General features: G+C 44.4%; 1 protein-coding gene across 2 annotated transcripts in view; it reads left to right on the forward strand.

Moving 5' to 3' along the window:
• SIRT6 (sirtuin 6) overlaps nt 1-20,563 on the forward strand; it is a 34,930-nt gene that overhangs the window by 1,178 nt on the left and 13,189 nt on the right. For both annotated transcript variants that reach the window (XM_086947083.1, XM_086947084.1), the window contains exons 2-4: nt 3,432-3,559; nt 3,726-3,908; nt 18,737-18,796. In XM_086947083.1, the coding sequence (XP_086803209.1) occupies nt 3,432-3,559; nt 3,726-3,908; nt 18,737-18,796 (371 nt within the window). The remainder of the gene's footprint in view (nt 1-3,431; nt 3,560-3,725; nt 3,909-18,736; nt 18,797-20,563) is intronic.

Here is a 20,563-nt window from a genome sequence, read left to right on the forward strand (position 1 = left end):
GCTCGAGTAAATAGATTGGTGTGATGAAGGAGTCGTAGCTGAGTTATGGGTTCAGAGGTGGTCTGTAAGCAGTGTTGGAGGTAGATATTAAAGTGAGTGGCATAGGGGGTCATTTTGAGGCTCTGCAAGTGTCTGTACTTGGCAAGGACTCGAGGTCCTCTGGCTTGATATTTTAGCATGTTCCACAAGGAAGTTTCTGAAACGTTTAAGGGAGTGGACTGGGATGTGTGGAACCAATTGCAAGTGGTGTAAAAGTGGGATGTGTTTCATGGTATCAATCACGTCTGTGAGGGCAAGAGGAATTGACATGCAGAGTAACCCTTCTAGCCTTCTAAGCCTCACCTCTCACAGAGCTTGCCAGCATACTCAACTCCATCAAAGTCACTTATTATTAAGATGATTTACCCTCATCCTTCATCAAAGGTCTCTCTGATGATTCTGTATGAACCCAACCACTATTGTCAATGTGTTTGATGCCAAGGCATATTCTCAGAAACTTGCAACACAGGTAAGATCCTCCCATTCCTAAAGAAACCAACAATAGTCCTTGTCGACTGAGCCAACTGATGGCCCAACATTTGCCTACTGTTCCTCTGCAAAATCCTTGAAGAAGCAGTTTGTGTTCAACTCCAAGGCCATATTAATTCTGACCATCTCCTACACGACTTCCAGAATGACGTCTGATCACAATGCAGCACGGAGACTGCTTCATTACACATTGTAGACTATGACCACTTGACCACAGATAAAGATGCCACCAGCTTCCCGATACTGCTTGCTCTCACAGCTGCATGCAACACATCCCACCTGCATATGCAGTGCACTCTGGAGTCTCGAATGGGATTCAGCATCAGTGTCCTTGGCTGGTACTTCTCTTGCCTAGTTTATTCACCTCTGCACCACCAAGTCCCCAAAGATCCCTGTCACCTGTGGAGTCCCTCAGGGCTTCTGCACTGTCCCTGTTTCACCTTCAACCTCCACATGGAGCCTTTTGCTGCGCTACCCACATAGAACAGCATGAAGAGTCACCAATATGCAGATTATACACAACTTTACTTAGAAGTTGCCGTTATTTCAGAAATCCAGTGCCTCAAGCACTGCTTATGCATCATCTAGACACAGATGTCCAGCTCCTACCTGAAGCACGACCAAAACAAGGCAGAATTCCTGTTATTTGTCAAGAACAAGAAACTTTACAAACCTTACTCAACAACCTGAACCTTGATGACTTGGATCCCCAACTTTCATTGAATGCCAAGTCACTGTGTTTCCGCCTGGACACCAGCTTCATCCTCAAGTAACATGTTGCATTACACGGGGTATTGTACTAGAGAGACAGGATGTTATGACGCCCGGGGCAGCGTACAGGCCATCTGTATACTTATGCTATGGTCTTTCTACATGATTAAGATATGAATCAGGAGGCACTATATCACAGATATTTCACTATGACCAGGAGACGAGGGAGGTACTGGGCGGGGGGAAAGGGTTGTTTTATTCTTGTTATGTATGAAGGAGCTGGATGACAAATGCAGGCTCTACCCATGGTGGAGCTGGAAGGATATGTCACTATTGGGCACTAATATGAGAATGTTGGACTTCAGCCGTAGTATTATATATCTCTAGACAGTCTCTCCTGTTGCAGGATTAATTATAGGCAATGTGACGACTGGTAAGATGTATTGTTTCCTTCAGTTATTGGTTGGGGAGAAAAGAAGAAAAAGATACTGATAAACATTACATGTACTAATTTGTAACACTGATACATTGCTTTACTCAGTCTTGAATAAAGAGTTAAAAAAAAAAGTAACATGTTGCATAAATAATAAACACGGACTAGTTCCAACACATTCTTCACAAAATAGAGTCAGAAGTGCTCTACAGCTCTTGTACGTTTTCATCTCTTTAGTGGGGATGCCCTGCTCCCTAATTTCCTAGGCTCCTCACTAGATCCCCACTAAGGGCATCACACATGCCTAAGCATGTGTCTCGCAGGCTTGAATACATATGGTTACTGCATTATTTATAAAACCATCACGACGAGCACCCCTGCTTGGCGTGCCCACAAGCTCGCCATCTTGTGGTGGTTGTCTGTGCTCATGCAGCCAAGACACCAACAGATTGCAAACCAATAAATGTAAAATGAAAAAATAAGGCAGGAGGTCTTTCCCATCAATGCACCCAGGATCTGTAATGACATACATGTGTTCAACAAGACCATACCATGCTGCTTCTATTTAGGAAGGAGTTGAAGTAACATGCCTTTAATGAACATACCACTATGCTTTAACAGTCAACTAACCAACTACCTCTTCTGTTAATTGTTGACTTGTTATTGTTTTAGCCCTGCCAAGCTCGTCTCTACCTTTTGACTACATTCCTGCTCTAGAAGTACCACATACATGCATACAGTGCATTGGCCCATTGTAGTGATGTTTCTGTCCTGACTTGGGGGCATAAGTCTGTGTATGTTTGCCTAGGATGCTGTTTGTTTCTGTGTGGGCTTGGAGTTGAGCAGTGACTACTTTATCCATTATTTGTGGGAACAATGGGAGTCCTGCAATTGGGTGATAGTTGGTTCAGTGTGTTGGGTTCAGGGTTGCTTTTTTGAGGAGGGGATAGGGTGTGGTTCGGAACTGTGGGGTACTTTCTTGCCTTCATGGAGTTTGAATGAGGCTAGTACCTTCACTTGTAATTCAGCATTGATGGCAGGGCAGAGCCCTACAGATTCGTTACTGGGTCTGAATTTTAGTATGGCAAGGTTTTCTTTGTGCTTGCCTCATGAAAAGAGGAGCATCGGAGCAGTACCATGATAGCTGTGCGTGGGGCGGGTGTACTCGGTACAATTGCTGTAGCTGACCTAGTATTTTGTACTTTTTCAGTGAATGAGCAAAGGGTTGTGGGCTTAGAGGGTGTCTGGTGTAGCAGATTGGGCATTTATAGGCCTCTGAACCACTTTGTGGAGTTCCCATTGTTCTTTAGGCCTGTAGGACTGATCTGGAGTATTAGCAGAGGCCTCTCTACCTTGGTGTGAATTTAATAGGGTTTCAGCTTAGCGTGATTCTGTCTGAGGCAATGAGTTGCTACCATTCCAAACTAAGGGCCTGATTCAGATCTTGGCAAACGGGTTACTTCATAACAATGGGGACGGATACCCCGTCCGCTGAAATATAAATCCCATAGGATATGATGGGATTTATATTTCGGTGAACGGGATATCCGTCACCGCTGTGAGAGAGTAACCTGTCCGCCAGGATCTAAATCGGCCCTAAATTTGATATTTCACAACCTGCATGCAGGAGCTTTGTAGTTACTGAGAGAGAGCTGAGAGACAGTTTGTTTCGTTGATGTTTTTTTGACCGGCTTAGAGACTTGTGCTGCACATATTCATGCCGGTTATTTACTCCCTCCATTGTAACTTTCATTGTCAGGTGTTTGATCCCCAAGATGAAGTTGAAAGAAAAGTCCAGGAGCTTGCAGAGCTGGTCAAGAATTCCTCTTACACCGTTTTCCACACTGGTGCAGGCATCAGTACAGCTTCGGGCATACCTGATTTCAGGTGAGTTTACATTGAGTGTGGGGTACCTGGTTGTGCTGAGCCTTGGAATTTAAAAGCATAGATGTGCTGTTACTCAGCAGGCTTTTTTTTTTAAATCTTCTTGTATCGCAGGTTGTGTCCTTCCCCTTTCTTCGTTCTATACTAAGCTTTTTTTCTTTATTTTCAGGGGACCAACAGGCGTATGGACGATGGAGGAGAAGGGCTTGCACCCCAAGTTTGACACCACTTTTGAAAATGCGCGCCCCTCGAAGACTCATATGGCCTTGCTGCAGCTGGAGAGAGTCGGCATCCTAAAGTTCTTGGTCAGCCAGAATGTCGACGGATTGCATGTGCGCTCTGGTTTCCCACGGTATGAAGCTGCATGTGCCGCAAATGCTGGCCACTACATTGAACCTACTATGCTTCCACTTGGTATTATGCTCTGCTGCATCTTCTGCAAACACAGGGTCCTGCCTCTAACCTAGGGCACACCAGCTTTTAACGATGCACTGCTGTACCTTATGTGTAATCTGGATTATGCCTCTAAGTGTGCTTGTCCATCTATGATAAAAGGCTTTAGATAATGTGTACATTAGGCCTCTGTAACACGAAGTAACTTAATCCGGTAGACTGTTTGTAATATATTGTTTGAGTGCCTCAAAGCTGGTGTTCTAAGGTTGCTCACGATTCTCACCTGTAAGTAATACTTAGCCGTAAAAATGAGAAAAGGCTTTGTCGCTTTCTTGCCCGACATGAATGGCACTATTAATCTTATGCTTAAAAACTCTGATAGAAAAAACAGACATTTGAGGTGAGCAGTTTCAGAGTGTCGTGGGGTTGTAGGGTGCATTATATAAAGGAGCAAAAAGCAAAAGCTGCCTCTATGCCAGAGACCATCTTTTAGGCACTTGGGAGGATTCTCCCCATTCCCTTGTGTAGGGCCTTCCTGTCTCCCATATTTAATGTAATAAAAAAGATATTTTCTTGGCTGCTGGAAAGTGCTAATCGCAGACACACTGTGCGGGAGGAAGCGAGCTCTGGAACTTACGGCCAATCATTCACCTCTCATGCATGCCACCAGCCGTTGACCACAGAAGGGAGAAGCTTTAGACCTCTCTGCCCCAGAAATATGTACTGTAACCTTCTCCAGCTGCAGTATGGATCACAGACTCAGATCACATGTGTACCTGCAGCACACTAACCGCCTGCACTCAAGGCCTGGCAGTTGCACCATTAGCCTTTCTTAGCCAAGGACCAGTAAGCAAACCATTTATCTGCAATCAAGATGTTGCAAAGCAGGATAACTCCTTTCACAATCGCAGAAATTCTTCAGCAGTTCCCATCAAGATGTGTTAAAACACCAACTATCAAGCCGTACTCGGAGTCCTTGAATCTAGCAGCAACATTCAGAACACCGTCCACCACCTCCCTTATTGTGTACTATCTGAAAAGCAGCATCCAAGGGACACGCACTGTGCTAACTTCTTTTAAGAATTGCAAATCCTCAAGTCGGCAGCTGCCGTTAAAAGTCCCCCGATGTTCCTAGAATGTAGCAATTTCACAAAACACAGAACCTTAGCACCCCCCACCGCCCCCAGTTATGCACAAGTACCACAAAGCATCTAGTCCATCATTCAGCCTTGGATCACTATCCCCACAAGAATGCTCTAACCCCACTCCCACCTCCTGTCACCTCCCCAAGACCTTCTTTGATTGCTGGAGAACCTTAAAGAGAATGTTTTTGGTTTCCAAGAGTCTTGCACAGGTGAATTGTTCCCATGTATCTAGTGCTGTGTGAAACATTTTCAGCCTTTTCTGTTTCTTTTTTTTAGCTAGCAGCAATTTAGATCCTGAGATTTGAGCCCATACTTGGAATGTTAATAGAGAGGGTCCCAGGATAAGAGCATTGGTGGCTAAAAGACCAGAGCTGAATGTGTCATGTGGTATGAGTCCATTTGCTAGCTATGCCTGTTCTGTGTGAGAATAGCTTTCAGACCTCATGCTAATCTCTGCTCCTACTCGTTCTGTGTGAGGAGAGTTGGGACAGCTGCTAACCATGTTGATCAGCTGCACATGCCCACCTGCTTCACAGGCTACATGTTCAGAACATGCGAGTGAAGCTTGCACTCAGTTGATGATAATCAGGCTCTGTTGCACTTAGTACTCAAGTGAAAACAGTTGGGAATGATCCTCTATTTCCACAATCTCATGTGTATGGATGATGCCCCAGCCCCTATGGCTGCAGCGTCTACAGCCAGTTGGAGAGGGACTGCTAATGGGTTCAGAATACGCCCAATGAAGTGAACAGTTTCAGTTTTGTCTCTGGTGCTGTTCCACCTTAGAATAGTGCACATCTGCTGCAAGTGATCGTCCTTGGCGTGGCAAATGTTATACTGCAGTAAGAGCCACTGTACACTTGGTGGTACACAAAACACTGTCCGCACTTATGAATATAATAGTTTCTAAGGGAGACAGGGTGCGTTGTAAAGCTGAGCAATCTTAAAATATATGGATAATTATGCATATCTGTCAAAATCACTGTGAAGCATATGTATTCTATAGTTCTGTGGTCACATCTTTGCCAAGTGTGCCTATGTATGACACTCTCACCGGGGTCTGTCTTTACAGCGAACTGCACTTTACATGCTTAGGTTTTTGAGCCAAGACTAACAACTCTGAGAGTTGACTATACGTCCCAGAAAGCCAAATGCCTGTGGCTAAAAAAGAAGGTTGACTGACATGAGGTTTACATGAGGCCACTTGACAGCTAAATGATCACATATGCGAAAAGTGAAACAATCCCAAAGGGAATAGGAGGCACAAAAGAAGCAGTATTGATCAAGTTGCAGTGCATCGGAGCTGCACAGCAAAAAAAGCAAGTGTCCAAGTGGGAAGCAATTGTAAAATGTAATAACAGAAATTAAGTTGGAATATTGATGCTATAGATTTTCTCCAAACCACGGCCCTCGCTGATTTAAAGGCCGGGCAAAGTTTTTCTTGTGCACTTCTGTATACGGACCGCGGAAGAGTAAAGTCTAGGTGGACAGGCGGGGAATCGTCAGCCATATAATGCTGACGTGAAGGTTTTTCCCCCACCGCGTGTCCAGGAAGCGGGTAACAGGATAAACCTAATTCCTTAACCCTCAGAGATTAGAGGGTGTGCATCTGAGTTTTCCAGTGCAGCGATTCCAAGTTGGTAAACGCTTTTCAATAGAAAATAATTTTCCTCCTAGTTTGAGTAGGTTCCTTAGGGTGTGCCTCCATCTAGGTGAGAATAAACTATTGGTCCTGAGGAATGCTGAGTCGAATACGACTCATAAGCTGAAACATGTCGACTGTTTTTTAGGACATTGGGTTCAAATTGACATAACCCTCATGTGTCCGATTTTTTCACTTTGTTTTTAACTGAGTTCGAATCACCCCTCTATTAAAAGTTTTGGTTGAGGGAGTGGTCTATACTCCTTTTAATTTGCACTTAATGTTCTGCATCATTGCACATACTAAAAACTGGAACCCGATGAGGACAATTGGCTACCTACCTTGTGTGGGTGACTGAGGGTTCCTTTTTCCTCACTGTGAATACACAACCTTGATTTTGACACAGTCAATGTTTGTTTAGTGCACTTACTGGTGGTGGTGGTGATAAGTTGTCTCACTCATACTTTTTTGTGTTCTATTTGTATTATAGTTGGAGATACTCTCTAGTTGTTTTTGATAAATTATTCCAAGGGGTGTGAGAGTAATCTGATTTACCCTTTCTCTCTTGTTGTTCGAGTACAGTTTGTATTAAGCATGGTTTTGTGTTGTTTGCACAAGTGCTTTTAATCAGAGGAGCTTGTTGTGAGAGTGTGTTGCTGACCGTTCACAGTGGCTGGTGCAGACTCATGCCATCTTGAGTTAATCCGGATAGTGCTCACAAGTGTGTATAAACCGTAGAGTACTGTCGAAGTCATGTAGACACTGATAGATTAAGTCATCTTCCTGTTATGAAGGACCCACAACTTGGCCTTAATGGCCCACTTATATTTGAATGCAATGTATGAGGAGCCCAGCACTTGCAATGAAACCTCTTACTTCTTTTTAATTGCATGTCAGTGGAGCTATTGCTTTTCTAATGAATTTGGCTGTATATCATCCTCCTGAGGTCTGATATTTTATGTTCATCCTAATTTCAAGATTTCAGTCTTGTGCGGTGTACACCCGCACCGCACTCCTCCGTCTCATCTCTGCATGAGATTTGATGGACAGCTGTGTGTCTGGAGGAGCAAGAACTGGGAGTGAAAGAAGGAGAAAGCAAATGAGTACTGCAGAATGAAGCTGCCCGCAAGGGTGCCAGAGACCTCATTAGCAAGGAGAACCACCAGGAAACGGCTACAAGGAAAGCAAGCGGTTTGCTTCCTACCACGCTTTAGCCGAGAGCAGCAGCACTTGATGACCTTCAGCTTTCGCCAGGAAGAACAGTGGCTGTGTTAATGTACTGGGGAGTTTCTCCATTTGAGAAGCCTTTGAGAGGCCTTCAAAGACGTTCTCCGTAGAGATTGGGTTGTCTTGCATCTTCGATAGCTGCGTTTCTCTTCTCCTCTAGGGTCCTCATTACTATAAACTCTGATGTAGCGCAGCATCCCTCGGGCTTGCTCACTACCCTGCTTTTATATTAACTGCGATGCAGCCAGCCTGCCTGTCAATCATTAAGTACATTAATGTATGTATTCATGGATACTCTCCGGATGGTTCTATTGTTGAACCCGTAGAGGCGGCTGGCTCGGGATATTCTGTGTGTTGCCTCAGCAAATGATAGGGAATGTGATGCCATTTGCCGAGTAGATCTGTTCTAGTTGTACAGATTTCCCTCCTTCGTGAAAATTGCTAGTTTACAAAGTTTGACAAAATCTGCTCTTGACGTAAACATGTTACCATGCATTCTGTAACTCACTGTTAGGTATAGAGGTTGCCCTGCTACAAATTGTTTGCTGTAGTGTGGCTTTGTAAAGAATGAAGGCACTAGACTGCTTTGCTCACAGCGATAGAAGGAATAGCCCATTGCTTGGGCCCACTTTAAGTTTGCTGGGAACGTGGGGGGGGGTAGTAGCCCACCGTTACAGATTGCATATTGTATCTCTACCCCACCTACCTTCAATTACGCGTCACCAGATCCCAAATTGAAACGGACATGCTGGACCCAGCTTTACAAGGCCAGTACTGTGTGCAGTTCCTAATTCTGGCGCCTGATTATGCAGGTAAATGTACCTGTGTAAATGTAATTTTAGACTTTTGTGTACATACACTACTTTTGGCTATTCACCATTTCTGAGTGTACATTATCTCTAACGCGTACACTTACAAGTCTCAACCACCTAAAACCAGAGGGCTGGCACAAATATCAGTACGCATGACTTGTAATTATCCACACTGTGACCAATGATTGTCTACTTAGTGGTAATCAGTTTACATATTAACTACTGTAAGGTAGTGTAGAGGTCACTTACACTATGACCTCGTTTTGGGCATTATCGATAAATAGTTTTTTTGACCATTGCAACAGAATTGCAGCGTCTGCATTTTTCATTTTGCATCTAGATATTGTCTCCTGCAAACATAGGAGAAGGCCTCTCTTGTTGGGCGAGGCCTCAGTTAGACTAGAAAAATCCACATCTTGGGTAAGTAATCCAATCCTCTTGCACTACAAAGACATTTCCTGCTCCGGTGAGAGATCAGAGTATATTGGGTTAGTCAGAACACGCAGGGTGGATTATGTTAAAATCGCTGGTGGCCAAAAGTATGTATACGATTGCATCAGACATTACATGTCTGTACAGTCGCAGTTGATTGGTACGGGTATCGCTTTGGATGGAATATATGTCCTCTATTGGTCCGACTCATATCAGTATATCAGGACAATATAGTATTAGCATCTATTCTACAGCTTGGCTCGAGTATGATCGATTAGAGGGCCACTAAATAATTTGAGTATTAGGTGGGCCATAAGCAGGGTAGTTATCCAGGGAGTGCCTGTTGTTACTAAGGTATTAGTCTGTGGGTAGGCGCTAAGGTTAAGCCCTTCATCTCTCCAACTTGAATGCAAATTTCCTCGCGTTGGTGGGTCAATCTAATATTCCTTGGAGAGACCAACTTTGCAGCGAGCCTGGCTGGTTATACTCCATCTGTATGCACGGATCATCGCTCGGCTGACGCGACTGCAGAGATTAGAAGTACTCATCAATTATTTGTCACCTTCAGGCAGTTATGATGCAGCAAACCATCTGAAGCATCTTGGTCCAGCGGGATTGTGGCAGCTATGTGCCCGTTCTGTAAATTAGCCGACAAGGATTTGCGAAGTATGCCAGGAGCGCGTTCATTCCTAAGCAGCATCCCAGCGGTGGTTGCATGAATAGGGACAATATGGCTTTCTGTCTCGTTCCTCTGCTAAGCACCACTCTTTGGACTATTATGCCAGTCAAAATATGTATCGTTTGTTAATCTTCATGGCCCCTCCTCACCAACGCTGTGATTTTGACTTCTTTTTGTTCTTTATCTTTGATCACTTTCATTGATTTTTCTATTATTTTGATATGTTATGCACCGCCTATCCTGTGCCAGAAATTGAAACCCTACATTTCAAAGCTCTGAAGATTGTCACATTCATCCATTTAGCTTTTATTAATTTCTTCCTTTTATGTAGAGCTCTGTTGATGATGATAGTATACAATCCTAAAAATAAATAAGTTGCAGGGTTGGCACCAAGTGTCTCAAACCTGCCTCCATGTGATTTAAGTCTCTTTCCTTTATGCAAAGCGTTTCAGTTGAACAGATCCTTGCTGCAGAATATGCAATTGCTAACCTGTAGCCTTCGTTATGCAGCTTTATATATGATATTAATCGCACAGGTAACACTTCTGATCGTGAAGCATACACTTATCTCACGTTAATCCTGCGTATTCCAAATGGAGTATAGAGTCCGAGCGGTCCTCTGATTAAGCTTTCCATCATGGTGTGCCTATACATGAGCTAGGTTCTCCTTTCTTGATTTACATATGGAAAGCCTTAAGTGTCCCTCCATGATTGCATTTTCAGTGCCTCATATTTTCTGGAAGGATCTTCTATTGTGTTCTATGAAATAAAACCCATCTCTGGAATTGCAAATGGACAACAGTCCTTTTCATAAATCTGAAATAAATGTTCGCATTTCATTTTCCTCTTGCAGGTTCCGATTTATTTTAAAATTATTTGTTATTTCATGAATCCTTCCAAAAGTGCTTTTAATGGTAAGCACCAGAATTACTATGGGAGCCTGTGGATAGAATTTGAAGCAATAACTTGTAATTAAAAGTATTCATTAAAAACTAAATAAGGCTGTAAGTGTCATCCCGAAAGATGTTGCACAGACCTCGTGGTGTGCTTTGACCGCCCTGCTGCAGTGGATTCTCCACTGTTCTCCAATTCCAAAGCAATGTACTATTCCATCATTTGCACATTTTTCACCATTGGCCCCCCCTTTCTTTTAAACCCCCTCCCCCCCCCCCATTTCAACAATACTGAATTAGTTACGCTAAGAATGGATGCGTTTTTTCCTGTCACTCAACCCCTTTACTGCTCCTGCCGCCAAGAGTGGTCCGGACCCACTTCTAGAAGCCTCTTCACTTGGCAATATTGTGTGAAAAACTTAGATCCTATGGACTCCTTACCCTAATCAACACTAGTCATTGTTGGGAATGCCAGTGATTGGATAGGATATTCTGCGACTCAGTCAGATTCAGCGCTCCCCATTATGTCAACGTAGTGCTGCCCTGCCCTCAATATGATCTTGGTATATTTAATTTTGTTGGTACTCTTTGCCCCTTTTCTGTCATCGGAGATCCCACCCAACATGGGTTCTCCTTGCTAAGTGCATCTCCCAGGCACCGTTGTGTGGCACGCGATGCTTTCTGGGCGCACTTGCAGCTAAATGAGTTATTTTTTTTAAAAACTTGGCTTAATGGAAAAGTTGAAGCAGCTGCTGGGAAAGTGTCTGCAAAGAAAGGCCTTGAACAAGAGATAAATAGTAGATGAAATTTGCCGCCCCTCGGATCTCTCGGACCTTTTGATCTGCCTTTGTCTCTCTGGGCCAGTCTCACACTTTGCCAGTAATCATCTTTGCTTCCCTTGGAAGGCTTACGGCATAAGAGACTCCGCCACCAGTCGCAGGTTGCTCATTTATGGATTAATGCACGACATCCATATTGCAGTTTCATCCTCCTTTTCCCTGTGGGGAATGGCTGTAAGATTGGCCCAGTTTTTAGTGGCGCTCTTTCTCTCTGATGCTGTCTTTCCCATTTATCTGTTTGTGCGCTCATGAGTAAAGTGGTAGCAAGAGCCCTCCCTGCGCACCATCATTTACAAACACAAGAAAGTATGGATCACAAATAGGATGTGAGATCAGATCTAATAACTAGAGAAGAAGGAAACAGACCCTTCCACTTGGATGGATCACCAGCAGGCGTAAATGTGTGAGTTATGGACAGAACAGTCTGGCGTTCTGTGGGTTTCCTGGTGCTGGTAGAATTATGAGAGGGTGAGGAACATTCTTGTCTGTGGCAGACTTTAAATGACCATTCAGAAGAAAAACCTCCATCACCCCAAAAGAGAGTGCATTCATATTTAGCAGCATGGAAACTGCAGCTTTTACCTCCATCACCACATTAGCTGGGCAGGCCTCTTAGTGCCAAAGTGAGACTCAGCCAAGACTGTGGTATTATTTTGTATATTGTATTGTATTGGCTGTAAGTCTGTGGGGCTATTGCTGTGTTTCTGTCAATACTTGCATCTACAGCAGGTCACTCGTATTTGTGGGGCTAGAAGCAAACATTTTTTAAATGGTTTTTAAAGTTACGAGCATTTCGCAATTTTAACATTTCCCTTCATTTCTTGCACATTGTTCTTGTTACTCAGCGCCATTATCTTCTGCCGCTTCTGTGTGTGCGGAGAGGCCAGCCTGCTCGACCCTGGCGGTACCCGGATGTTAACGAGACCGCACTGCACCTGGGTTGGCGCGTTACTTTCTTTTGACAGGAAGTATAAATAGCGCTATCGGGTGAACGCGCAGCGGGCGCACCAAAGGCAAGCCCGTCTGCGCCCGTCCGCGCTCGAGACGCGCCCAGCGCCAAGACCCCTGGTCATTCTCAGGCAATTATTTACAGTAGACAGCAGCTATTGGACCTTGACAATTGTGAGTGCAAGCCATTTGGTATCTGGCCCTTGGGAAAGGACCGGAAAAAGTTTGTCTGTAGCAGCTGTACTTTTGGGCTGAACTTTGGCTCTGTAGACAGAGCTAACAGACCTGTTCAAGCCCGCAACCAGGGGGACATTGGGGCAGTAGGACTGAACACTGCTTGTAAAAGTTCTGACAGTGAAGCTACACCACATAATACTTCAACTCCTGACGCACATGGGAAACATTTGCAAGCCACAACTCAACAAATTCAGTGTGTGTTAATAAATATACGGTCATTGGGGAAACATAAATATCAAATTGAAGACCTGATTCAGAATACCACGCCTGATATCCTCTTTTTAACCGAGACCTGGACAGACCATGCCTCAGGCTCGGACTGGAACATTGCGCCACCACAGGGATATGCTGTGATGTTCCAGGACAGAGAGGTTAATAAAGGTGGGTGGGTTAGCAATTCTATATCGTGACCACTTAAAACTGTATATTGAAGCGGTGACTGATCTACCAGCAGAAGCTTTTTATTTCTCTATAAAGGTACACAACTTTTGGAAGCTCCAGGGACTTCTTATTTATCGCCCACCCGGACCCAGAGCTGTTTCTCACAAGCCCCGATGACACATCTGGAATCCTATATTGATTCTGACTCTATGCTAATTCTCGATGATTTCAATTATCATCTTGAATTAGGTAATAATACTGATACCTGTAGACTATTAGATAACATGGCAGCCTTTGGTTTTAACCAATTGGTTATGGAACCTAGCCATCAGGCGGGCCATACTTTGGATGGCATTTTCTATAATAACGACGATATCAATGTGACCAAAGTGAGTGCCCTCCCCTGGTCAGATCATCGAGCAGTATATTTTAAACTCCAAGCCTCTCTATCCGGACGTCATATGCAGAATGTTGCAGTGAAAGCAAAATTCAGATGTTGGAATAAGGTCCAACCAAATGATTTAGAATCTGCATTGGCTCAGCCACCGAGTTGGGTAAGTCAAACCAATGACAGGGCAGTAGCAGCTTTTAATCAATGGCTTCTGTCAGCAGCAGACATTGTAACCCCGGAGAAATTGGTGACGGCTAAGAGGCTCAAGCACTCGGCGCCATGGTATAACTTAGAGCTGAAAGGTCTGAAAGTCAGCTGCAGGAGAGCTGAACTACTCTGGAGGCAAAACTACAATAAGGATAGTACATTGATATATAATCAGGCCCTTATACAGTATAAAGAGGCCATTATCAGGGCAAAAAAGCAGTTTTACACACAGAAGATTGAGAAGGCTAGCACTTCCACTACAGAGCTGTTTAAGACGATCACTCTTCTATCTAAACCCCAGCAAGATGAGAGGTTTCAGCCGGACCAAGATATGTGTAACAACTTGGGTGCACACTTTCAAAATAAAGTACACCTTATCTATGACGACCTTCAGAAGAGTCGTATAGATATGGATGAGGAGCTATACACGGAGGCTGAACCAGTTCATTCTAGCCTAGTCCGTTTCCCTGCAGCCACCAAAGAGGAGATCTTAAACATATTAGGTTCAATAAAATCAGGTTCTCCTACTGACCCTTGTCCCCCTATAATGATGCATTTAGGGGCTAGTAAAATTGTAGGTCAACTAACACCTCTAATTAATCAAGTGTGTGAGTCAGGGAAGTACCCCACCGCCTGGAAGAAAGCGATAATTAGACCCATTCTGAAGAAATCCACGTTGGATCCTTCAGAACTTAAGAACTATCGCCCTATAGCGGGCCTTCCCATGGCAGCTAAAGTACTGGAGAAAACATTGAATAACACTCTAACAGAGTACCTGGATACTAATAATCTGTTGGACCCGACTCAACACGGTTTTAGATCCCATCATTCCACGACAGAGGGGGAAAGGCGATTCTCGTCTTGTTAGATCTGTCGGCAGCTTTCGACACTGTAAATCATTCGGTGCTAGTCCAACGGCTGCAGGATATTGGTATTGGGGGTTCAGCCTTGGGAGTCCTTGCATCGTTTTTGGAAGGAAGAGAACAAAAACTGTTTTGGGAGGGACTGCAATCAGAGGGTTTCAGTCTCCCTTGTGGCGTCCCGCAGGGATCAGCGCTTTCGCCGACCCTTTTTAATATCTACGTCACCCCCCTGGCTAGACTTGTCAGGAAACACGGCTTCGCAATGGTATCCTACGCGGATGATTCAGAGTTAATCATCTCGTTGGCTAAACAACCTGAGGATACAGCTGCCAGGTTCCATGGGTGCCTTTTGGAGATCCTGACCTGGATGAACCAGGGCTACCTAAAAATCAATGCAGATAAGACGGAGGTCATGGGATTCGAGCCAGGACAATCCCTGTGGAACTCTGCGTGGTGGCCAACAAGGGCAGGGGAATGCCCCAAGCCGATGCCTAAAGTCAGAAATCTGGGGATGATTTTTGACAGTCATCAGCTCAATTTTGCAGCTCACGTAAACAGCCTTACCTCTTCCTGCTTTTTCCTTATAAAAAACTGAAAATTATTTTTCCTTTCATTGGCCAGGCTCTGCAAAAGACAGTGGTAGTGGGCCTTTCACTGTCTAAACTAGACTATTGTAATGCACTGCTTCTGGGAATGGATAAAGCCCAGAATAATACATTATTACAGTCTTTGCAAAATGCAGCTGCTAGGCTGCTGTTAAATATTCCCAAAGGCAGTCCAATGTCGAAGGAAATTAGTACCCTACACTGGCTCCCTGTACAGCAAAGGGTGGAGTTCAAGGCCTTATGATCGTCCATAAAGCGTACTATGGGAGAGGGGCCAAAGATATGCAGAGACTTTTTAGGCCCTATATTCCAGCCAGGACATTGAGGTCTAGCAATGCCTGCTTCATGCAAGTAGATAAAATCAGGAGAGCGAGATGGGGTGGAAAGACATTTTCCCATCGTGCAGTTCAACTGTGGAATAAACTGCCACCCGCCATGCGACTGCAGCCCAATCATCGAACTTTCAGGAAGAATTTAAAAACTCTGTTGTTTTCACAAGTATAGTTTGACATCCGTGCAATTTTCCCCCACTTACACCAGCGCCAAGACGCGGTTGCATCATGCTCTTTATAACTGCTTATCCTATCCTATAGCAGCATTTATATAGCGCTTACTAGTCCTATGTGGGGCGCAGACGCACTTGCCTGCATGAGTAGTATGCTACACCACGTAGGCCGTGTGGTTGGAAAGATGTTGATTTTGTCGTGATCCTATGTGGAAAGTGATTCCATGTTGTGCGTGATGATCACTGAGGTGTGGTTATTGTGTTATGGGAGGCAGTGCGCAGCAGTGTGTTGGATGATGAAGCGTTAGAGATAGACGCTCAGGTCTGTGGTTTTTAGTATGCTGTTAGCTTTGAACAGCTCTGCAGGTTACTTTATGGTATTTCTTACTATAGTCTGCGTAGCTGGTTACTGCAGTAGGTTGTTCAGTCTGAGATTTTGTGTGCAGTTTTGGTTCTGAGTTGCCATGCCTTATCATTGGCAAGTTTTCAGTACAGGGCGGCGGCTTGATTTTTCCTGCAGAAGATCATATCTTGATAAATTTAGTTTCACGAAAGAACATCTGATGCACCTAGGAAAGAGTCTTTTTCCAGTGGCAGAGCGTAACAGCGCTTTTTGGTGCCACATTTTAGTTTTGCATTTTTATGTTGGTGTTCTTTATGAAACAACACCAGATACATCAGGTAAACAACCTATCCCTTTCCAGCAGCTTTAGAATGCTCTGAAGCCATGACGAGAGCTAGGAGAAGCAGGGATAGGTGGTGGGTGAGGAAATATTACTTAACGTGGTGTTCTAGACACATTTGTGAAATGAAACCTAGGTCTGGTAGATGAGGTAAAACCAGCATGGGGAGATATGTAATGATAGAGCGACTACATGGTAAATGGAAGTCTGGATTGGTAGTCATGGTGAGTAATATAGCTCCCTTGTGAGCTGCAAGGCAGTGTGAACTTCTTTTTCTCACAGCTCCTTACTGCTGGCTCATACCCCTACTCCTCTTTATATATATATATATATATGGATTGTCACTTACCGTGACAATTTCTGATAGCTTCTCTTAAAACTATTGCAAGATTTTCGCAGCCCAGCAAATTGAAGCGTGCTTTCCACGCTGAGGGTTTTGTATCTTGGATTTCCATTGAGATTCACTCATTGTGTAGTCCACTCATGCTGAGCCTGCTGGTAAATGTTCTGCCCCATCCTCCTGGGACCTCCTCTTGCTGCTGGTCTTTTTGATTTTCATTCAGCTGTTTGCGTACGCACTGGCTCCTTACCCAAAGCAGGCTGAGAAGGAAATGCTTGAAGTTTGGGAGACCCAAGGTGGTGCCTTCATGGAAGGCCCACCTCTCGTTCACTGGTGATCACAACCCTCCTGCTTCGTCACTGACCAAGAAGTGAAGATTCCTTCGAAGACTGTCCTTCTGCTCTGAACTTTTGGAGGATTTCTGTAATGAGTGAAGTTTCAGTGGCTGCAGCTATGACATTGGATGTCAAGAGAAAGACGGTGACCCTCTTCCTGCAGCTCCTCACACAGAGTGCAAGATTCCTGGGCATCCGACCGTCTGTGCTTCTAAAGCCGCCCACATTTATAGAGTGGCTCTGGGATGAATGGATAATGCACGAGCATAGATGAATGGATAATGCAGGAGCATAGCTCTTGGCATTTTTCTAAAATCAAGTGTTGAGCAAGAATAGATTGCGTCGTCTTAAGATGGTAGGACCACTGAAAGAACCTTTTTAAACACATAATTTCTGGGGTGTTGATGAGTTGGCTGGAGCGGACATTTCTTTCTCTGGCGTTACTGAGTAAGATACTTCACATTTTTTCATCTCCAGGTTTCCTCTCCTCCTTGGCCCTGGGTGATGATGGCCTAATCATCAGCCAAGGCTAAGACTGAAGAAGCAGAATTAATGGACAACCTTGCTGAAAATTATGAGGCTACCTCCTAGGGTAGCTACCCTGCCAGTGCACTGAAAAGTGACTGCAAATGACTACTGATGGACAATAGTCCTACTCCTGGAATGGAAAACAGGTCTGACCATGAATTGATTAATTTAGTTACTAACTGGTTAGTTTCAGGCTCCCTAATAGGTGGACCCTGGATCAGTCCCTATTGTAAGACCTGTTTTTTTCTAAATGTTTTCGGCACTCCGATGTTAGACCTGAGATCTTTTCAAGACCCGTATGAGGAACCAGATTACAGCCTGCTCACCGTTTTCAGTTACATTGACCTTCGTTCGGTTGATCACAGGTAGCTACTTCGATTATCAGATATGCCTAGCTGTGTGCATCCAACCACTTTAAGCTCCAGAGCGGGTTCATGAGTCGTTCTCTGCAGGAGTGCATAGTCTACTTTTCAGCTACCTGAAGTTAGTAATCAGACTACAGAACAGATGAGAAGCTCCAGACAACATAAGAAATCAGCAGGATATTGATAATATTTTGCCCACTGCTAAGTCGGAATATTCTCCTGTTAAGGTCTTGGCTGTGTTGTATATGCCGGCACCGCTTCCTCTCGACTTTTTGATGAAAAAAAATCGGTAGAGTTGTTGAAGATTGAGTAATCGTGTTAATAGACTAGGCAGCACATACTAAGCAGGCAGAGCATCATGGCTCCTATTTCTACGGGCAATATAATTGAATTGATAAGATCATTGCTTAGCCCTGTTTTAAAAATGTCTTTTTATTATGTTCAAAAAACATCTAGAAGCCATACAACATTCACACTATCATAATAACCATACATAGTATAATCATTGCTGACTCAATCCTGAATTAGTACATCTTTAGAGAGCATAAGCCTTTTAATCTTTGGCCCATTGCATACCATTGTGTTGCTGAAATATCCTGTTGAACATGTTTAGTCCATTGTACATGTGTCTGTCCGGGTCATCGAGGTGACCACTAAAGGCTTGAGCGGCTGGGATAAAATGTCAAATCACTGGTGACCTGAAACTTCTCTGTTTCTTTTCTCCCTGCAGGGAGCGACTGTCGGAACTTCATGGGAACATGTTTGTGGAAGAGTGTACGAAATGTGGCAAGTAAGTAAACTTCGCGTCACTTCTTGGCTTCTGCCAGTAAGCGCCTAATTTCAGGTCCACGTGAGGCTACGTAGACCAGATGATGGTGCAGTGGGTCTCAAAGCTAGATGTAGTGTCCTCAAGGAACTGGTTATCATGCTTGCATCTCCTTCCCTTGCTGACGCTCGGTGTATTAATTGTAATTTTACAAAAATGCAATTTAAAGATTCTGGTAATGAGTGTGCTGTATGTGTGCAAGCCCTCTCCGCCTTTGTTTGTGCAGACTTGACCGTATGTGTTTACAACTTTATTTTGGACAACTAGAGTGAAGTAGCACAACCTACATTGTTTTGACCAACAGCAGGATTACACCATAAGTAAGTAAAGTGGCGGGAAAGAAAAGAGGCCCACCTGAGTACAACTCTTGTAACCAGTCCAGCAACCATACGATCATCATAGTAAATGACAATTTGACAAACGTCTCTTCTATACAGTAAGAAGGGACAACGGGAAAAATATCAGTTTCTTTCGGTAATACATTCACAAGACCGTACTCTCTAACTGCGGGTTCCCACAGGCTTCCAAACTGGGCATGTGCTCTTCTGTTTGGGGTACGTATTATTCCCAGTACTGAACAACTTGTTTGTTTAAGATGTAAAGTGGGGCGCCTACTGTACTGCATGATAAAATTGTGCCTGTATCTGGGACATCATCTGTTCCAGTGCAGGGGCGTCTCCTTCTCCTATATATGTGTGTGTAGAAAAAGCAATGGCGTGTGCACTGGCGGCCGCCACAAACAAAAAGTGGAGGGGTGGGGGTGCAGGGGGAGAATGGGAGAGGAAGCTCTGGGGAGGTTTATTAGTAATAATAATAAAAGGAGATTTATTTTAAGCTGCCAGTCTCCTCGCCCCACGATCTTCCTGTGCTTCCTGATCCCAGCAGACATTGGGACAGCATCACAAACTCCCCGTGCAATCCCCGCACTGCTCTGATGCTATGAGAGCAGCGCAGGGATTGGCCCGAGGGGCACAGGGAGTCTGTACTGTTTCTCCAACCAGGATGTGCAGTACAGCTGGGTTGGAGAAACATAAGTGCGATTGTGTGTTTGGCCGGCCTAAGACATCTGGACAAACACACATGCGCACTTAGAAGTGCACCAACCAGTCCTCCTCCCCTCTCCCATAGCCCTGGCCCCGCCCCTCCCTACACACGCTGGCTGAGCCAGCTGCCAAAAAATGAAACTATGATAAAATATCGTTTTATTTTTCAGCAGCTGGCTCAGAGCCAGTGGGGCGATGCGCCTCCGTCATTGCTGAGGAGCCGCCCCTGGGCATGTGAATGCGTAATCTGAAAGAACCCAGGCTTGACTCTTTAATCGACTCAGAACGGACAGTGCCCGAGAGTCCTCCCCTCCGAAGTGAAAGAACACAGACTTGAGTCTGCAAACTTGGTTACTTTTATTTTCTTCTACCGGGTGAATAATTGTAACTTCCGGTGCTGTCCAGGCAAACGCCCTTGGCGTGACAGGAGTTGCGTCCGTGATCTGGAGAGATAGATGTATGGTAGTCCAAGTCAGATAGTCTGGTCTCCCTTATAGTTAGTTTGTGATCTCTGGGAATTCTTCAGATAAGTAAGAGATGCAGTATTTGGTTCATCGTTTGTGTTTTATGCTGTCGCCGATGATGCCTTCCTTCTCTTGGAAGCTTGCTACGCTTTGGAGTGCTTTAAGTACATTCATAGAGTTTATTTCATGCCATAGCATCTATGGAAGATGTGGGCGATCCCCTC

This window comes from Lissotriton vulgaris, chromosome 12, assembly GCF_964263255.1.
Source record: "Lissotriton vulgaris chromosome 12, aLisVul1.2, whole genome shotgun sequence".
Taxonomy (NCBI): Eukaryota; Metazoa; Chordata; class Amphibia; order Caudata; family Salamandridae; genus Lissotriton; species Lissotriton vulgaris.